General features: G+C 38.9%; 2 protein-coding genes across 4 annotated transcripts in view; one reads left to right on the forward strand and one right to left on the reverse strand.

Moving 5' to 3' along the window:
* Positions 1-10,998, forward strand: part of orc5 (origin recognition complex, subunit 5) — a 28,440-nt gene extending 17,442 nt beyond the window's left edge. For all 3 annotated transcript variants that reach the window (XM_030720370.1, XM_030720369.1, XM_030720372.1), the window contains exons 4-15: positions 700-885; positions 1,224-1,298; positions 3,888-3,999; positions 4,286-4,416; positions 4,503-4,551; positions 7,433-7,523; positions 7,622-7,677; positions 7,861-7,973; positions 8,250-8,297; positions 8,387-8,497; positions 10,470-10,582; positions 10,733-10,998. In XM_030720370.1, coding sequence (XP_030576230.1) covers positions 700-885; positions 1,224-1,298; positions 3,888-3,999; positions 4,286-4,416; positions 4,503-4,551; positions 7,433-7,523; positions 7,622-7,677; positions 7,861-7,973; positions 8,250-8,297; positions 8,387-8,497; positions 10,470-10,582; positions 10,733-10,778 — 1,131 coding nt within the window. In that variant the 3' untranslated portion in view covers positions 10,779-10,998. The remainder of the gene's footprint in view (positions 1-699; positions 886-1,223; positions 1,299-3,887; positions 4,000-4,285; positions 4,417-4,502; positions 4,552-7,432; positions 7,524-7,621; positions 7,678-7,860; positions 7,974-8,249; positions 8,298-8,386; positions 8,498-10,469; positions 10,583-10,732) is intronic.
* Positions 10,999-12,368: 1,370 nt separating this feature from the next.
* guca1aa (guanylate cyclase activator 1Aa) lies at positions 12,369-17,338 on the reverse strand. Its single transcript, XM_030719989.1, has 4 exons — positions 16,988-17,338; positions 15,272-15,421; positions 15,095-15,188; positions 12,369-13,385 (listed from the first exon to the last, which is right to left on the reverse strand). The coding sequence occupies exons 1-4, from the start codon at positions 17,183-17,185 to the stop codon at positions 13,258-13,260; spliced, it is 570 nt and encodes a 189-aa protein (XP_030575849.1). The 5' UTR covers positions 17,186-17,338; the 3' UTR covers positions 12,369-13,257.
* Positions 17,339-18,352: the final 1,014 nt, after the last annotated feature.

The raw sequence follows: 18,352 nt of genomic DNA on the forward strand, positions 1-18,352 counted from the left end.
TGTTTTGATACAGTTGGGATGATCCAAGAGTGCAGGACTTCCAAGAAACTGTTTAAAAATAACAGCTACCCGTCCCACCTAAAAGGAGATATCGGCCAAATTTAACTCTTGTGTAGAACTTTGTTTGAGTTTAATGGTCTATGTATAATCATACCTCACATAGCTACAAAAGTCTTTCTTTCTGAATACTGAGAATTTATATCCTCCTTAGGATTTTGCAGACATGTTACCTTTTTTGTATTTCTACTGACTTTATTTTTTTCTTAAATCATACTGTCCTTGATCCTGCAGATTCTCATTAATGTTTTAGTCCTATTGAATTAAATTGCCAGCTACTTCTGCAGCCAATAATGCAGATTAATCCCTGATTATGTTGACAAATCTGCTTATTCATTTCACGCTTAAACAATAAGTCATTTAGTCTATGAAGTCGGGAAAAATAGGGAGTGACCTCTTAACTTCGACCTCAAGATATTCAGAGTTAGCTATCATCTCTCTAACTAACCCACTGTTTATTTAAATTGTCGTATCTTGTATTAGGTAACACCAAATTACAGCAGCTCTGCAGATCTGTGATGCAGTTTGTCATTTGTTCATATTTAGAGTCCAGTCAGAAGATTGAGTCAACACAGTGTGAAGATGTGTATCACCTCCACAGATATCAAACTGATTCTCTTTCATACGTCCTCCTCTCTGCAGCTTCCTCATGCCACAGTGAGCTGTGTCGAATGTGTTTCTGTTGTGTTGCTGTTTGAACAAGTGCTGCTGTCCTTCTTTGGCTGCGATGCCGCCTCTCTTCTCCCCCGCAGTCCCTCCCTGTCTGACTTTGTCCGCATCTACAGACAGCAGTGCTCCCAGTCTCCTGCCAAACAGACGCGATACATTGTGAGTACTATGTACTTTACAGAAAACCATTCCTCACTTGGCATAACAGATTATCCCTAATCCTATGGCATGTCAGATTATTTATTCCTTGCAAGTGTCACCTAAATGTTTGTATGATGATATGATTAGTAGTGATAACAAATGCAAATAGATGCTAAAGAAAGCTGCAGATGCATAAGCCTGGAGAAAACAAGTGTAATTTTCAGTCAGAACAGGAGTGGGTTTAATCTAGCATTTTGGCTTGAGCAGTAATGCTCATTGGTAAGACACCCATTCACTGACTGTATTATAAATGCTATAAAATAAGATCAAATTTACATAAACTGTATATTTTGTAGGTAATGGAAAAAGCTGAGCTTCTGAGAGATACTGATGCCAGTCTCCTTCCTGCTCTCCTGCGTCTTCAGGAACTGGTGAGAAAGTGCTGCGTGCTCGTTGTGTTATCTGTAAAGTGAATTGTGTTATTGTTGTTGGTCTGTGCGGATGATGAAGGGGGACTGGAGGAGCTTCATTTGTAATGGATGACCTTGAGCTGAGAGTGTGGTGCTCTTTAATGCTATTAAGGAAGGAAAGATGGCAACCACTCACAGCGTTTTAATTAAAAACACCAAAAGTAAAAAGACTTATGTGATTATTTGTGTTTCATCCCAATGAAAGCTGAGTGCTTAACGGTGGACTGTGAGCGTTAAGAGGAACCTGTCTTTTTAATGGCTTGCTGCTTCAGCTGCCGCATGGGATTTTAAAGTGATAATTAGGATGCAGATTTACACTTACATAGAGGATGACAGGATGATGCATTGTTTAATCTCTAAATGTCTAGAAAAAATAAAATAAAATGTTAACAGGACAGACAGAAAATGTATGTGTGTACTGACATACAGAGAATATACTGACTTAATGTTTCTTACATTTTCTACACATAACAAATTGACACCCCTGGTGCAGTTATGCAGTTTCACTCTAAAATACATGCATCCATTTTCTTAACTGGTTTAAGGTCGAAGAGTGGCTGGAGCCCATCCCATATCGCATAGGCACAGAGAGAGGTTATATTTTGTGAAGTTTAGCAGTCCATCACAGGGCTAAAAGTGAACTGGACAACTATTCACACTTATATTCACGCCTAGAGTCAATTTAGAATCACCAGTTAACCTAACATGCATGTGTTTGAACTGTGCAAATAAGCTGGAGTACCCAGACCAAAAATCACCCACATCTTTATAATTAACATTCAGTAAGTGCTTCAATTCCCTTTGCTATAGGTCACGAACTGCCTGCCAGTATTATAGGCGGGGTGTGTCTGTGTGTGTGTTTGCGCCTATATGAAATATGCAAATATGTGCAGCTGGTATTTGTATATGTGATATGTACGTGTGTATACAGCATTCAGCTTGTATTGTGACTTTAATGAAGAATCTTCAGTGACATAACCTTAAAGGGAATCTAAGTAAATTTAAAAAAATGAACTGTGGAGGAAGCTTGTGTATGCTGAGGAAATGCATGCATGGGGAGCTTTGAAGAAGTTTGAAGCAACAGTGCTAGCCACTCTACCACTGTGCTGTCTTTCTAACATATCCTGTCTAATCTCATCTCAGCTTAATTATGATTTAAAGGGCATTGTGCTTGAGGGGACAATAACTTGTGCTCAGGCAATAAATATAATCATTAAGACATTTTCATTTAGTATTTGTTGGCATAACAAGATCTACCTATTTTCCCTCATTGCTGCCATCTAATATGCGGTGTGCTTACAAAGTTATTTCGCTTATAAAAATTAAAAACTTTACATGATTTAAAATCGTCCAGTTTCCTCTTTAAGATCAGAATAAGATTGCAGATAGAAGTAACAGAAATGAGCATCCTCTGAAGGGTGTCTGGGCTGTCCCTTAAAGATGGTGTCTGGAGGGGCTCAGTATAGAGCTACTACCCCTCCACATTAAAAGGAACCAGCTGAAGTGGTTTAGGCACCTGACTTAGGATGTCTCCAAGGTGAGGTGTTTATGACAGGTCCATCTGAAGGAGACCTGGGACACACTCGGCTGCCTTGAGAACGCTTTGGTGTTCTCACAGAAGAGCTGGAGAGAGGGAGGTCTGGGCACCTCTGCTTAGACTGTTGCTCTTATGACCCAGACCTGGATAAGCAGTAGAAAATGGATGGATGGATTTGGAGTAAACCGTGGTGCATGCCATCATGGGTGCAGTGGATCTAAAGCAAGCTGTTTTAGCCCAAAACAACAGTTTTCTCTCACCACCTGCCCTGTTTCCCAGATGTTTGCTTTCTTGTGACTTCATCCACTTCCTGAAATTGAAATTGAAGATGAAGGGTGGTAGTTTTAACGTAGCGGAGGAGATCCAGCCGTTATCAGAGGGGCACAAGTGGTCATAACAAGAATTCCAGGGAGCAATCCAAAAACAGAAGCCATGCTGAAAACAGTGGTGAAGTGCACAAGGAGATGAACTTAAAGGAGAGATAAGCCAAATTAAAATCAGCTGTGGTTAATTATTTATTCATTTGTTTGTTTATTTTAAGGGCAGACTTGCAAAGCACCATTATGGCACCTCATATTTATTTCCCTTTTCTTCCCTTTATGGCTGTTTTAGCTGTAAAATGTATTATTTGTATTTTCAATTTCTTTACATATATTCAGGAACTCAAATTAAAATTAGCTTTCATCATGTTTATAAAATATTATTTAATTGTTCTCTTTAAGGAGTATCCCTGAATGATATTCAGTTTGAAATCGCATATAAGAGAAAAACACAAAAGTTTCACATTTGACAAGCTGAAACCTGGGAATGTTTGTTGTTTCTGCTTAATTAAAAATGCCTTAATTTTTTTGTCAGTCAAAATATCCAGTCAAGCACTAAATCAAACAAAGAAAGCTGTATCTATAAAAAAATATATATAGAACACATAAATTAAAAGAGGAAAGAGGGCTGTAACTGTGAAGACATCCTCTCTCTGAGATCCCTGATCATAACTACATACATTTGTTCTTCAGGTTGAGGACAACGTTACAGTTATCCTGCTCAGTGAAATCATCTGGGACAAATTCAGACCGAACACAGGCTGCTTTGAGCCTCTTCTGCTCCATTTCCCCGACTACAGTAAAGGTATAATCATTCTCACGCATGCTATGCCAGCCAGTGTCATGGGTAACTCGCGTCACGCTGCATAATGCTGACGCATGCTTGGCATGTGCAGTGTGAGATGTGACATTTGTACCTGTGATTTTGTTTTCACACTTGAGGGAACGACTCTGGAGGAATATTGCATTGTTAAGCACCACTGCATAAATTCAGCATTTAGTGTATTACTGAATTCTTTTACTTGAACATGTGAGACTTGGTGGCTGGTTTTGGAGAGGCTTTATTTTTTTGTTCTTTGGGATGTTTGTAGGTGAGCTGCAGCAGATTTTGTCCCAGAACAGACATTCTTCATATTCAGCTGAGTTTTACTCCACGTACATCAACATTCTGCTGGGAGTCTTTTACTCCGTCTGTCGAGACCTCAGAGAGCTACGACACCTGGTCAGAAACGCACCTTAACAGGTCACTGCTTTGATAATTTTTAAGTCTTCCATCTTTGATTTTTCCTTTTTGTCTCTTTCAACTAGGCTGCCCTCAACTTTTCAAAGTTCTGTGAGCCTTTGGTAGAAGGAAAAGGTAAAAGGAAAATATTTCATCCGCCTGACACCCTATTTTAAAAATGAAAGTATTAATATTAATTCCCCTTTCTCTGTCTACAGTTGAAGCTGAGCTCAACTGAAAACATGTACTAACCATGTAAAATTGTCATGGTGACTGCATTTGCAGGTGTTTGCAGACTACTTACACATCCACCAGACACTGAGCATCATTAGCTTTCAGTTGTAGATGTGTTTGTGTCCACTTGGCAGGTATAAAACCAGATTTCTGCATAAAAGATTTAGATTCATAGTTCTGTATTGATATAACTTCCACAGTACTTAATTGATAACAAAGCGTCTCACATTCAAGGCTCGTAATGTTCATTCTTTTGATCACTTTGTCAGAAATGTGTCAATTCAGTTACATGTAGCAGCACAATGGGCTTCATGATTTTGTTGTTCAGGATCGTTTTGCACAAATAAACAGCTTTTCAGCCCCGTGAATACCTGCAGTGTTTACAGCTTCCAGAAGCACACCTAATGCTACAGTCACGCTAAGGAAAACAGTGGTTGGAGACTGCAGCATGACCAAAATTATTGTGACCTTACGCAATCAATTTGTGATATTACTCCCTTTGCAATGATTGCTACAAAGAGTAGTCAGTTGTTCATCTTGAAAGAGACTTTGGTGCATCAAGGTGCAGATAAAATAGCAGTAAGACAGAGAGACTGATTGGGGTCAGCTGGAAATTGCATATAATCTGTTTGTGATAATATGATGATTAACTGCGTTAAATTGGTGAAAAAATCTGTTAGCGTATGCATACACAGAAATTCACAGCAAGAACCTCATAGATTTGAAACAGAAATTCGGAACCTCTTTCACATGTAGTGATGTAATCTTAGAAACATGGCGTCTGATCAGATACTTACTCTGAATGGCATTATCTTGGCCTCCACTAACATTGTGAGGAATCTTGGACTCATTTTTGACCAGGATATGTCCCTCAGTGTGCATATTAAACAAATATGTAGGACTGATTTCTTGAATTTGTGCAATATTTTTAAAATTAGAAACATCCTGTCTCAGAGTGATGCTGAAAAACTAGTTCATGCATTTATTACTTCTAGACTGGACTGCTGTAATTCATTATCAGGTTGTCCTAAAAATTCCCTGAAAACCCTTCAGTTGATTCTCCTGTTAAACTACTCCTTATAAACTAGGTACAAATCAGGCCCGCTCTTATCTTACAGACCTCATAGTACCATATCACTCCAACAGAGCACTGTGCTCTCAGACTGCAGGCTTACTTGTGGGTCCTAGGGTACTTAAAAGTACAATAAGAGGCAGATCCTTCAGCTTTCAGGCCCCTCTTCTGTGGCACCAGCTCCCAGTTTGAATTCGGGAGACAGATACCCTCTCCATTTTTAAGATTAGGCTTAAAACTTTCCTTTTTGATCACGCTTATAATTATGACTGGATCAAGTGACCCTGAACCTTCTTTTAGTTGTGCTGCAGATTGCAATTGTTTTGAGACTGGTTGCCTCACACCAGGGGACTCGTGCAGTTGCCTAGCAATCAAAAGTTGTCACCCAGAGGTTGAGAATGTTGCATGTCCAAACTCTGGGCAACCAGCTGGTCACTGGCATTACTTACAGTTGGTTCCTGAATGTGGAAAAAGTTCAATGCTATCATCGGGCAACCACTGATTTTTGCTAGTAGTAAGTAGGTTGCTGTCCTATTTTTACTCTGATGTGACTGAGCTGTAGTATTGGGACTTGCTTCTAACTTTATTACTGCAAAAAAAAAAAGGGTCAAAAAATAGAAACACCTCCCAATATTATGTGTAACCGTGACCTTGCATACCTGGATGTAAACATCTCCAACCTGAACTCCATCTCCAAATTGAACTTAACAGGCCAAGATACATTTATTTATAAACTTGTTAAAACTAGCAAAAATGAACTAAAGAGCTGTCCAATAGTTAAATAAATAAAACAGACAAAACGGATAAGAGTTCAACCAGGTTTACTAACGTATATTCAGGAGGGCTTTAAAGGAACTGGTCTTGATGATTTTCCACAGTTTTTGAGCTCACACTGTGAAAGCAGTGGGCTTCTGACCAACTAAAAGCATGTGTTTGGAAGATGTAAATCCTCAGAGCTTCTACACTTTCATGCTGAGTGGCACCAACCTTTTTACTGACTTAAAACCAAACGGTGAGGTAATAAAAATAAAGATATGGCAAAACTGTTGTATTGGTCTGGACCTCCTTCACTTGTACAGTTGTACCCAGTAAAGAGGACACTGAGTGTATAATTCTGAGTGTGTATGTTAGGAGCAATAATGGGAAGGCTCTCCTTTGTGTCATAACTGTCTCTGTGTTTATTTCCTTTGATTCAATGACAGTAGTTTTAAGCTGCTTCATGTTGTCTTCAGCAAGCTTGAAAGACAAAAATAAGAAGCCCAATCTGGTCAATCAGAGTTCCTGCTTTTTGTACCCCATGGGGTAGTTCCACATTGCTGTTAAAATGTAGCTTCAGAGGCTCCTCACACGCCTGATGTTAGAATGAATTTGAAGTTTTTTTTTGTTTTTTTTAGCTTGTGTCTGCCTTGGTGTCTTGTGAAAACAGTATGTGGATGTTTGTCCACCTGATGCTTCAGCCTCTCTCTGGTTGCCTGCTGTGGTTGGAAATGAGTGTTATAAGAGTAGAGTTTGCAGGCTGTCAACACATAAGAAAAAATAACCAAAAAGCTCTACAGAAATCTGGGAAACAGCTGAGCTGAGTGTTTATTCTCTGTTGGTTCAAATATTGATCTGTGCTGCTTTAATTGCTTTGTTTCTGCGAATGTTTTTTGTAGTTTTTCCTGCTGTTTTTCTGTCACTTTGTGATGGTGTTTATAATTATATGTTTAGTGAAAGAGACTGACACTCACAAGCTGTGGAAACACATAGAGCCACATTTGAAAAAAGCCATGCAGACAGTTTACCTTCGCGAGGTGTCCAGGTCTGAAATTTTTACATTATTTTATACATTAAATACATTCTGTCCAGCTGTTTTTCGAGCTGATGATGAATGATGTGTGTTCTTTATCCTCTGCTCAGTCTTCAGTGGGAGCAAATGCAGCAAATGGAGGAGAAGGAGGCTGGAGCTTTGCGAGGTATCAGCATACACTGAGCTCTACTGATGACCAGATGTCAAACTGTGAAACTGTTCGTATGGCACAGTGACACTGGCCACTCATGCTCAAATTGTGTGCCCCCCCCCCGCATGAAAACGTAATAATACTGCATGAAAGAATATGAGGATGCTGACTTAATGCATTTATTCTGCCCTCTGGTAGGTTTATCAGCTCACACTCACGTTGAATTGCCTTATTACTCCAAGTTCCTGTTGATTGCTGCTTATCTAGCGTCCTACAACCCTGCACGCACAGATAAACGCTTCTTTTTAAAGGTAAAGGAATATAATAATTCTTTATTATCTGTCATATATAAAGTGTTGCAGCGATGCATGCTGATATTAAAGATGGCCAAAGTTTAAGATAATGAGGTCACTGAGACTCCAAGCCTCAGGCTTCAGACTTTTTTAAAATTTTTTTAAATTAGAGTGAGAGTGGATAACCATAATGTGGCCATCTTAGGGGGAAAACACTTGCTAAAATGCTGTTTTTGGGATTTAAACTTTTTAAAAAAAAAAATGTTATATACATCTTCTGTTTCTGCCCAATAGCACCATGGTAAAATAAGAAAAACAAACTTCTTGAAGAAAAATGAAAAGGTAATTATGCTAAACTAACACTTACTTCCCCATTCATTTTATTCAGAAACATTAAGCATAATGTTTATATCTATATGTCTCTCTTTTAGACAAGTAACCACCTTCTGGGTCCGAAGCCCTTCCCTTTGGACCGGTTGCTCGCAATTTTTTACAGTGTGGTGGACAGCAGAGTTGCTCCAACCGCGAGCATCTTCTCACAGGTCAGTCTAGTTCAATGCAGTTGAGATTTGCTGTTTGTGCCAAATTTGAAAAAAAATTCAAAAGAAATCATTTTTTTTTTTAGACGTGTTTAAGGCACAAAAAGATTTCCTTTTGAGCTGAAATACTTCACTTTTTTTTTTTTTATTATTAAAGTTTTTCCCAGACTCAGAATGGCCTTCAGGAGCATCTGCCTGCAGTAATAAACCCGTGTTGCCTTATTTGGCAGAAATCTGTGTTTTCCTTTTATTTCAGACCATTTAGTAAACTAAAATGTGTATTATGTTTGAGTAGATTAAACCCCAATCAATTAAACAATATGTTGTGCAGACAGCAGAAAAACAGCAGACTACTTCTTATCTTGCCTCCTTCTAGTACACATAGTCTGCTTGGAAAGGAGTATGTGTAGCTGGTTCACTGTCGTGTTGCAATAAATTGGCAGGCATGTGGACATCCTCATTGAGCCTTGTACTCATCCTTTGATCACTCAGATCCTCGCGTACTTCAGAAACTCTAGCACTGCTACAGAACATTTTTGGGCACTGCCAATAATCCCGGTATGCAGGAAGACCCTGGTACAGTATGTCCTACCTCCCAGAAAAAGTATGAAGTGAAGCTCAGAGAACTTTTCCTTCTTCAGCTTCAGATTGTGAGCGTGGCCTCCTGCTGTCAAACTCTGAACATGGATGGGTTTTGATTAGAAAGATGTATGGTCTTATGTAAAGAAAGCACATCCTATTTCAATTCCAAGGTTTTACACATCAGAACTTTAAAAAATAATCACCTGGTCCTTAGCAAGTCTCAGAATTATGTAAATACATCCTGAGATGAACGCCATCACATGATATATTACACTGTGTCATTTGTTATTTATTTAACAAACACTAAGCCAAAAAGCAGGAACACTGTGAAAAATTAAGTACACCCCATGATTCAACAGCTTGTAGAACCACCTTTAGCAGCAATAACTTGCAATGGCCTTACAACCCTTCCCAGAATGATGGGCAGTAACACTTCCCTTTTTAACTCTGTCGCCTATAAAGATGACATTTGACAACAACTCTCATAGGCGTGCAAGGAGAACAGAGCATCATTGCTGATGGCCTTCTGACTTTACGGTGACGTCACACTTGCTGAGTGCATTCGATTAGCAGCACCTGGCTGCTACTTACCCTCTTAATTCCTGTGGAAATTGCAAATGTGTACTTAGTTTTTCACATACTACTTCTGCATTTTGGCTTAATTTTTTAAAAAATAAATAATGACACTAATATGTTGTTGTTTATCTGTTGTTGCATTTAAATAATTTTAGAACCTGGTAAGGACCAGATTAATTGTCATTATGTCCTGATATGTAAAACCTTAAAACTGAAAGAGGGTGTGCGTTCTTTTTTACATGACTGTATGTGCACCAAGATTATTTATCCAAAATAATTAATTCCCTAAGCTTCTGATAACATGTCTCTGCCTGTCTTTTCTTAACACCACCATGTTATGTCAGTTAAACTGATTTCTGCAGTAGTCTGTTTCCCCTCATTTAGTCCTGCAGTGTAGTTTTTCTCTGTGAAATCCTAAAGTTAGCCTCAGGCTACGACTGAATATAGAAAATAATTTCACACTTTTTTCCAATTTGCCTGATAAACCAATGAAAGAGAATGTACACCCTAATAAGAGGATGGTAAAGGATTTTGTTAAATTTCTGTGTGTAATAGTGCTGTATTTCATGTTAAATCAAGCCTAACAAAAAAGAAAAAGGACAGTTTTCTAGCCATATGGTCAAAGGGAGTGTTGGGATCTGAGGCCAAACACAGGCCTATCTATGGACCCAAGCATGAAATGGTTTTAGGAAATTAGGCTCGACCCATATCTGTGCAACTGGCTATCATCATTTAATGGCTCTGCATCAAAGTGGAGAAACTGCATTTTAAGAAGTGGAGCAGAGACTCATTTTGGTTTTCCTCCGTCCCCGTTTAGATCTCCTCACTGGTGACCCTGCAGCTGCTGGCTCAGGTCAGTCATGACGACCAGCTCGACGCCCCGAAGTATAAATGTGCCGTTTCTCTGGAGTTCATCTGCGCCATATCCAGGTGTGTGTATGTGTGTGTGCGCGTGTGCACGCACACTCGTCCTTTTAATGCACATGAATGAGACTGACTGGATTATTCAAGTGAACTGACCTTTTACAGTTTTTTTTTTTTGTTCCACTGAAAATGTGTTTTGTGCGATTTATCTTCCAGGACGGTGAACTTTGATATTGTCAAGTATTTGTACGACTTCCTGTGAGCCTGCGGTGCATGAAAAGAGAGATGACATGCAGTGACAGTCAGACAAAGGCACATTCCTTTCTGCAAGAACACACCTAAGGAAAAGCATTTGGAAATATAAGAAGCTCAGAGGGAAAAATTAATCCAATTATGTCGCTGCCCCCTTGTGGTTGATGAGTGAGCTCCTTGTTTAAATATTTGAATTTGTAGAAAATAAATTTTGCAACTTGAAACTTGACTTTATCTTGGTTTCGTTTTGTGAATGATGTGGTTACATTTTCAGAAATATACTAGAGATTCGCTTTATCTTTTGTTGTAAACACCCAGTTTAGACTTTAGTATAGCAGAGGGATGAGTTTGTTATGCTTTAAATAGGGAAAAACAACAAAACTGTTGTGCAGCTGTAGCAGTGTTGATGTAAAGTGATCCTGGCACCATGCAGGTGAATCATCGTCCTTGCTCAGAGGCAGGATTTTATGTCGGTAATGTGTTTTTAATCTGTTGTATGAGGGCACCGAAGTCAGAGGCTATTGTTAATACAATTTATAAGCGTTAATGGAAGATGATGTTTTAAAAAAAATAAAAAATCCCTCAAATTCAGCTCCAAGTCACAACTGGTAATTTGAGCTTGAAAAAGCAAAGAACAGAAAAACATTGAAAATATGTGTGTTATCAAAGTATTTGGAGGAATCTCTAAAAAGATCAATGAGAAGGTGGGGGGGCATAAACAAATGTACAGCACTGCGTCTCCAGGCTGGTAGCTCATCTATTGGCCCTCAAAGGAGGCTTACTGGTTTAATCTATAGGAATATTGCAGTATATTGTGTAATTAGCACATTTATATTCTAAACATACACCCACTTTATTAGGTACACCTGTTCATCTGCTCATTAATGCAAATACCTAATCAGTAAATCACATGGCAGCAACGCAACATATTTAGACATGGTCAAGACCACCTGCTGAAGTTCAAACTCAGCATGGCGAAGAAAAGTAATTTAAGTGACTTTGAAAGTGGCATGGATGTTGGTGCCAGACCAGGTCTGAGTATTTCAGAAACTGCTGATCTGGCATTTTCCTGCAAACATCTCTAGGGTTTACAGATAATGGTCCAAAAAGAGAAACTATCCAGTGAGCAGCAGTTCTCTGGGTGATTGTTGATGCCAGAGGTCAGAGAAGAATGAACAGACTGCTTTGAGCTGATTGGAAGGAAACAGTAACTCTAATAACTACTCATTACAATGAATTCAAATGGCCTCCACTTACACCAGATCTCTTTGGGATGTGGTGGAATGGGAGAAGCTTATCAGGGATGTACAGCCAACAAATCTGCAGCAACTTGTGTGATGCTATGTTGACATGTGCCAAAACCTCTGAGGAATGTTCCCAGCACCTTGTTGAATCTGTGCCACCAAAGATTAAGGCAATCCTCAAGGCAAAAGGCAGCCCAACCTGGTACTAGCAAGATGTACATGCAAAATTAGGAAGATTATTTTAATGCAGGGACAGTTTGTTCCCTTGATTTACATTTGAAATGTTTTCACAATTTCTCAGCTGATTTTATGCTGTTAAAGATGCAAAACATGAAACGCACTGACACATTACACTGTCAAGTTTCCTTATAGTGTTTTTATTGTTTATTTTTAGTGTACAAATAAGCAAAAGCTGAACTCAAACACATTCTGCAGTTGTCCAACAGAAGGCACAAGATGAGCGTAGCCAAAAAACACAACAAAACTAATCTGCAAAAGCTGAATAAAAAGCAAACCATTCAGCCAAAGAAACTCCCACACACAGAGAAAAGCTGCAAAACCACAAGCCTGCATTTTGTTCCAACTTACATTTTTGTTTTCAAAAGATTAAAAAAAAAAAAAGAAGAAGCTTAAAACATATATAAAAGGTAAACATTTGATAATTGTATCTGCACCACTAAATCGCTCACCTGCTCCTGTTTTACAGCCACCGACTTAATCAAATTAGCATGGATGCTGAGCACAGTGCAGTGTCATAGCACCCTCCTGTAAACCCCACAGGCAAGAGCGGGTAAACAGAGATTTGAGTAATTTGGTGCAGAGGGACTCAGAAAATAAAAAAAAAAGATTTGAAAAGCCTAGTCGAGTGTAGGTAATTGCCACTCTGCTACTCCACTATCTCCCTCCTTTATGCCTCAGGGTGTCTGAGGGTAAGTGGACCGTCTGAGAGATCATCCCTCATGCCAAGGTGGCCTTGGGAGGGATCGCCATCATTAAACAAGGACAATGAGCAGTCTGCAAAGGCTGACTGAGTCATCCCATTTAAAGTGCATATGTGTCACTCCTTTAGAGATTAAACATAAGATATATGTCAGTCTCCAAGACGCACTGGCATCATATTAAAGTGGATTCAATCTTAATAGAAATCTCAGTCTATAAAATTACCCTTTTTTAGACCCGAGGCGATGTTCTGAAGCACTCGGGTCAAATCATGAATGAGGATGAGGTTGTCGGACACCACGGGTCCTAAACGCTTCGTCTCCGGTTGTGGATCATAGCCACAATGTGGGTGAGATCCAGACTCTTCATCATCACCTCCATGAAATCTTCATCACTGCGAGCGCCAGCCACAAACTCCTCCAGCGAAAGTTCCCCTGTTGGAGGAGCCGCATGTTGTATTTAATCAGATTTAAGTGGGTTTTCAGCTAATTTATCACTTTCCTTGTGCAACAAAGTCACATTCACAATAGACAGTTTGATATATTGATATGATATTTTAATATTACTGGTGCTGTATAGCTTTGCAACTCAACCCTTTATAAGGTAAATAATGGAAAATGCCAGTAAATGTCACTAACTTTCCTCCAGCTTTTTAAAAAACTGATTATTTTTGGTAGCTTGCAACTACAGAATAACAGAACAAGGTCATAAATACATTTTTAGAAACGTTTGAGATCCCTGAAACACCGTCCTGTGCTCTTAAATCATTTCCAAGTCTTCAGCCTTGATTTAGAGTATTTTTTTTTACATTTTATTTATTTAATTATTTTGTTTGTTTATGTCCCATTAAGCTCACAGTTATGCAGGGCACATTCATACACTAAAAGCATGTACTCAGCTAAACAGGTGTTAGGGATTATTTTTTTTCACACAAGTTTATGAATGCATACAGACTCATTTCACTTATATTCTACTGCTTATATTGCAATGCTTATATTGCATATTTAAAGACCCTATATGGGTCAACAGTTAAAGTGGGCCTTTTATTCTCTTCCTTATATACCGCTACATTGGTGGATGCTCTTATTAAACATGACCAATGCTTCAAATAACGAGCTCAGTGTATCTACAATTACACTGACTTTGGACTGCTCTAAATGCTTGGTTTCAGGCAATTTTTTCTATTTTTGGTTCTGTATGATGTCAAAGAGAGTAGACATTCCTAATATGATCTGATCATAAGTTTGTGAATTAGAAGAAAGTTGACTTAAAGAGCCATAAAAGACATAAAATGAACTGAGAGGCTGCACCAAGGTCCAGTATGGGATAAATAAGGATTTTTTTTAATTGTGAATCATGCAAAGTAGAATCTATGAAGAAAATATGGAGGTGGAGCTGGAGAGTTTCACATAGGCAAAAGCATAGATATTATAATTTAAATTTCAAGAACATCTTTTTAAATATCCGGTGCCTACATTACCCATGGTGCATTTTAACCTTCAGGTGTGCAGTTGGAGATTTGGATGTCTGTACAAAAAACTGCATTAAATATTTTGGCATACGTAGGTTACGCTTAAACATAATGAGACCTTATCTTGTCCTATCTTACTATGACGCATTATCTTATAATCACGTGATGTATAATAAGCTTTCAAGGTACTTCTTGTATATTTCTGTGTTTAATGGTTTTAAAATCTTCCAAAATGAACTGCAGCTATCAACACAATGTGAAAATACAACCATCATACAACCATCATGGCTTTATGTCCAAAATATCTGTGTATTGTGTTGAAGTGATACTAACTGAAGTTGACTTGGGTGGGCTGTACCTTTATGTAGTACGAATTTGTACCACAAGATTGTGTAGAGAGTCAAAGTAACTTTCATTCATGTTTCAGAACTTCTTATACTTAGGCAACTTTGCACTTCCTGTTTGTATTAATAAAATACAATATAGCGGTAGAGCTTAATAAGTTACTTTATTTAAAGTAGTAAAAATATTGTGTGGACAAAAGTTGCATCTTTCATACCTTCTTTAGATTTAGTCTTATCTTTTGTTTTCAGAGTGGGGATCTAATCTGTCCCCCCACGATTTGTTTTCTTCCTAAACTCCTATCTCCATACTGTGCCAGCACACACTCACCATCTCCATTTATATCAATCCTGTCAAACACGCGGTTAGTGAACTCCTCCGCAGATGTTTCCTGATTTTCATTCCCATTGATTGCACGGATGGCCTGGGAGAAGACGAGGAAAATCAGTATGTTTGCCAGATTAGAGGCAAAAACATGTACTCTGGTGCATAATAGGCTGACTGTACCTTGATGATATTCAGGAGCTCGTGGCGGTCAATGCATCCATTCCCATCCACATCATAGAGTTTGAAATACCAGCGCAGCTTGTGCTCCATCTTACCCCTCATCACCAGACTTAGAGCGGCCACGTACTCCATGAAGTCTATGTAGCCGTCCTGCAGATTAAAATTGTCATCCACAAACATACACTTTTTATTTTCAAAATAATGACTAAACAAATGCACCATCCCTCAAATGAAATAGATCCCCAGCTGCAAAAGCAATCCATGTGGAAGTGAAGCGCGCCAGGATGGAGGATTATCTCCTGTCTGCGTCTCAACAATCTCAGCATCAAAGCATCCTTTCACAGATAATCTCACTGTCTAAATCATGCACAGATTACCGTGGCCTTTTTTGTAAGCTGAGCAGGAGGGGCGGCTAAATATAGACATACAAGTCCTCAGACAGACATCCTGCCATGACCCTGTCGCTACCTCAGAGATGCTCTCAATTAAACTGAGGGTCAAAATGGGATAGAGGGGACACATACTCCCTATATTTAGAAAATGCATTTGCAAGTCTTTTAGGTCTTTTTTTGGTATTTTAAGTCTTTCTGTTCAATTTTTTTTCCAAATGGGTGTTCCAAACAGGCTGAAATTTCCTAGATGGGTTGCTATCTGACACTCATGATTTCCTGGTGGGAATGAAAGCTACACCTGTGGGCGGATTATGCACTCCTGGCACAGACTTAAAAGGCCTACACAGAAGCCACACACCCAGACTTAAGGACAGGCAATATAAGTTCAAACCAAGATGATTTGTTTTGTTTCTCTTTGTGTTGATTTTGCATCTCTTTTTTGGGGGGTCTCTGTGGTTTTTCATTGTCTCTGTGGTTCTTTTGCATCTACTGGCATCCCCTTTGAATGTCTTAAGAGTTTGTTTTTATCTTTGTTTGTATCTATTTGTGTTCATGTTGCACCTTTGTAGTCACATCTGTTTTTCAAATAGACAATTTTAACCCATTTCTGGTTATTTTGAGTCTCTATGCAGTTATTTTTGTAGTTGTTACATTAACTTGCCACCAAGAAATGCTTACTGACACTTCAAACTGAGTCTCTTGTGCTCAGTTCAGTGAAACTCATAAATTCAAGCTAGTTGTTACGAAAGTTGAATTGAGACGTGTCCCTGAATGATGCAAGTTTTTTATCTGAACAAAATGTTTTAAGAATTTGTTTTTCTCTATTGTTTATTTTAAATGTAGCATTAAAGACTTTAGAAGCAGGGAACAGGCCATCTCAGCAAACAGAAAGTAACCGTCATCAAATTACAAAGTACATTTTTCCCTCAAAAGGCCCCAGATTTAATCTATAAACTAATGTATTTATATATATATATATATATATATATATATATATATATATATATATATATATATATATATATATATATATATATATATATATATATATATATATATATATATATCCCTTTCAGCTTTCCTTTGTAAATACATTTAAAATCTAGAAATTTGCAAATTCTATATATGTAAATCTATAACAAAGCAACGTAACAAAAGAAAAATTATTTGCTCATCTTTCATCCTTCAGGCCATCATTGACAGGTGCTCCTATTTTAGCTTCTAATAGGTTTGTTATATCACTACTGTATGTTATTTTATTCTTCAGGCTCCCTGTCATCTTTGATCATTTTTAAATATGTAGTGTAAACTGGAATCATCTCACCTTGTTCATGTCAAAAGTGCGGAACATCTGCTCGATGTAGGCGTTGGCCTCCGGGTCCAAACCTCTCAGCCCAAAGAACTGCTTGAACTCATGCAGGGTGAGCTGCCCTGAGGGGCACTCAGTCATGAACTTCTTGTACCACAGGTGCATCTCCACCGCCTGCAGGTCGTCCACAGTGCAGCCGTTTGAATTACCCATTTTTTCTCCCCAAAATGTAGATAAGGTAGCTGGACTCTGTTAGAAGCTGACACACAAACCTCACAGCCCGAGCGGTCTACTGTGAAGCGGAGGTCGTCCCTCTTCACAGTCACAAAACACTGGGACTTGTAGGGTGAGAACAGTGGCTGGATGGCGCCTTTTGTAGCTCAAGTGTGTGTGGGGGTGGGGGGGTGTTGAGGTGATCCACACCCATTGGTGTTCTCCTTGTGTCTAATCACTGGCTGTAATCCACAGAAACATGCACATGATCATCTTAATCATCCGGCTTGAAGGGCAGGTTGGCTGTTCCATGTTTACCCTGAGATGTGCTGACAGATACGAATTCAGCTTTCATCCCTCACGTGCAGCGCCTGCCTCTGAATGATGGAATACATCTGCCTCAGCACGTGGACTCCAGCATGAGTGATGCAGCATTAATGCTAAGCACACTGGAAAACATGCTGCTCAAACTATGCTTCTCCTAGCAGTAGGAGACTTTTTTTAAAACCCTTTGTTTAGACTTATTAATATCTGTTAATGCTGATTCATTTAAAACTTAAAATGACCAGGGGTCATTCCTATCTGTCACACAAAGTCTTTTCCCACACTTGGCAGTTTGTTGGTCAGGCGCATTCAGGTGCGTGTTAACACAATGCCAAAGTAGATTGTTGCTGCTCATCAATCTGGGAAGGGTTATAAGGCTATTTCCAAACAATCTGGAGTCCATCATTCTGCAGGGAGAACAATTATTCACAAGCAGAAAACATTCAAGACAGCTGCCATTTTTTCCAGGAGTGGATGTCGCAGCAAATTCACCCCATGCTCAAATTGTGCAATGCTCAGAGAAACTGCAAAAAAAAAAAAAAAAACAGAACAAAACAAGAGCAAAACCTTGTCTCTCTATATGGAACATGACAGGATGGTGTAGGTTTGCAAAATTGCATTTGAAAAAACTACAAGACTCCTGGAACGATGTCCTTTGGACAGATGAGACCAAAATAGAGATGTCTGGCCTTAATGCACAGCACCAAGCACAGCACTTCAGCACGAACACCCTTACCACCTTATTTAAGACATTACCACCCATCTCACAGCCTGTTCTCCCTGCTACCATCTGGGAGAAGGTTCAGGAGCATCAGCTGTAGATCCAGCAGACTTTTCAACAGC

This window comes from Archocentrus centrarchus, chromosome 23 (genome assembly GCF_007364275.1).
Source record: "Archocentrus centrarchus isolate MPI-CPG fArcCen1 chromosome 23, fArcCen1, whole genome shotgun sequence".
NCBI lineage: Eukaryota > Metazoa > Chordata > Actinopteri > Cichliformes > Cichlidae > Archocentrus > Archocentrus centrarchus.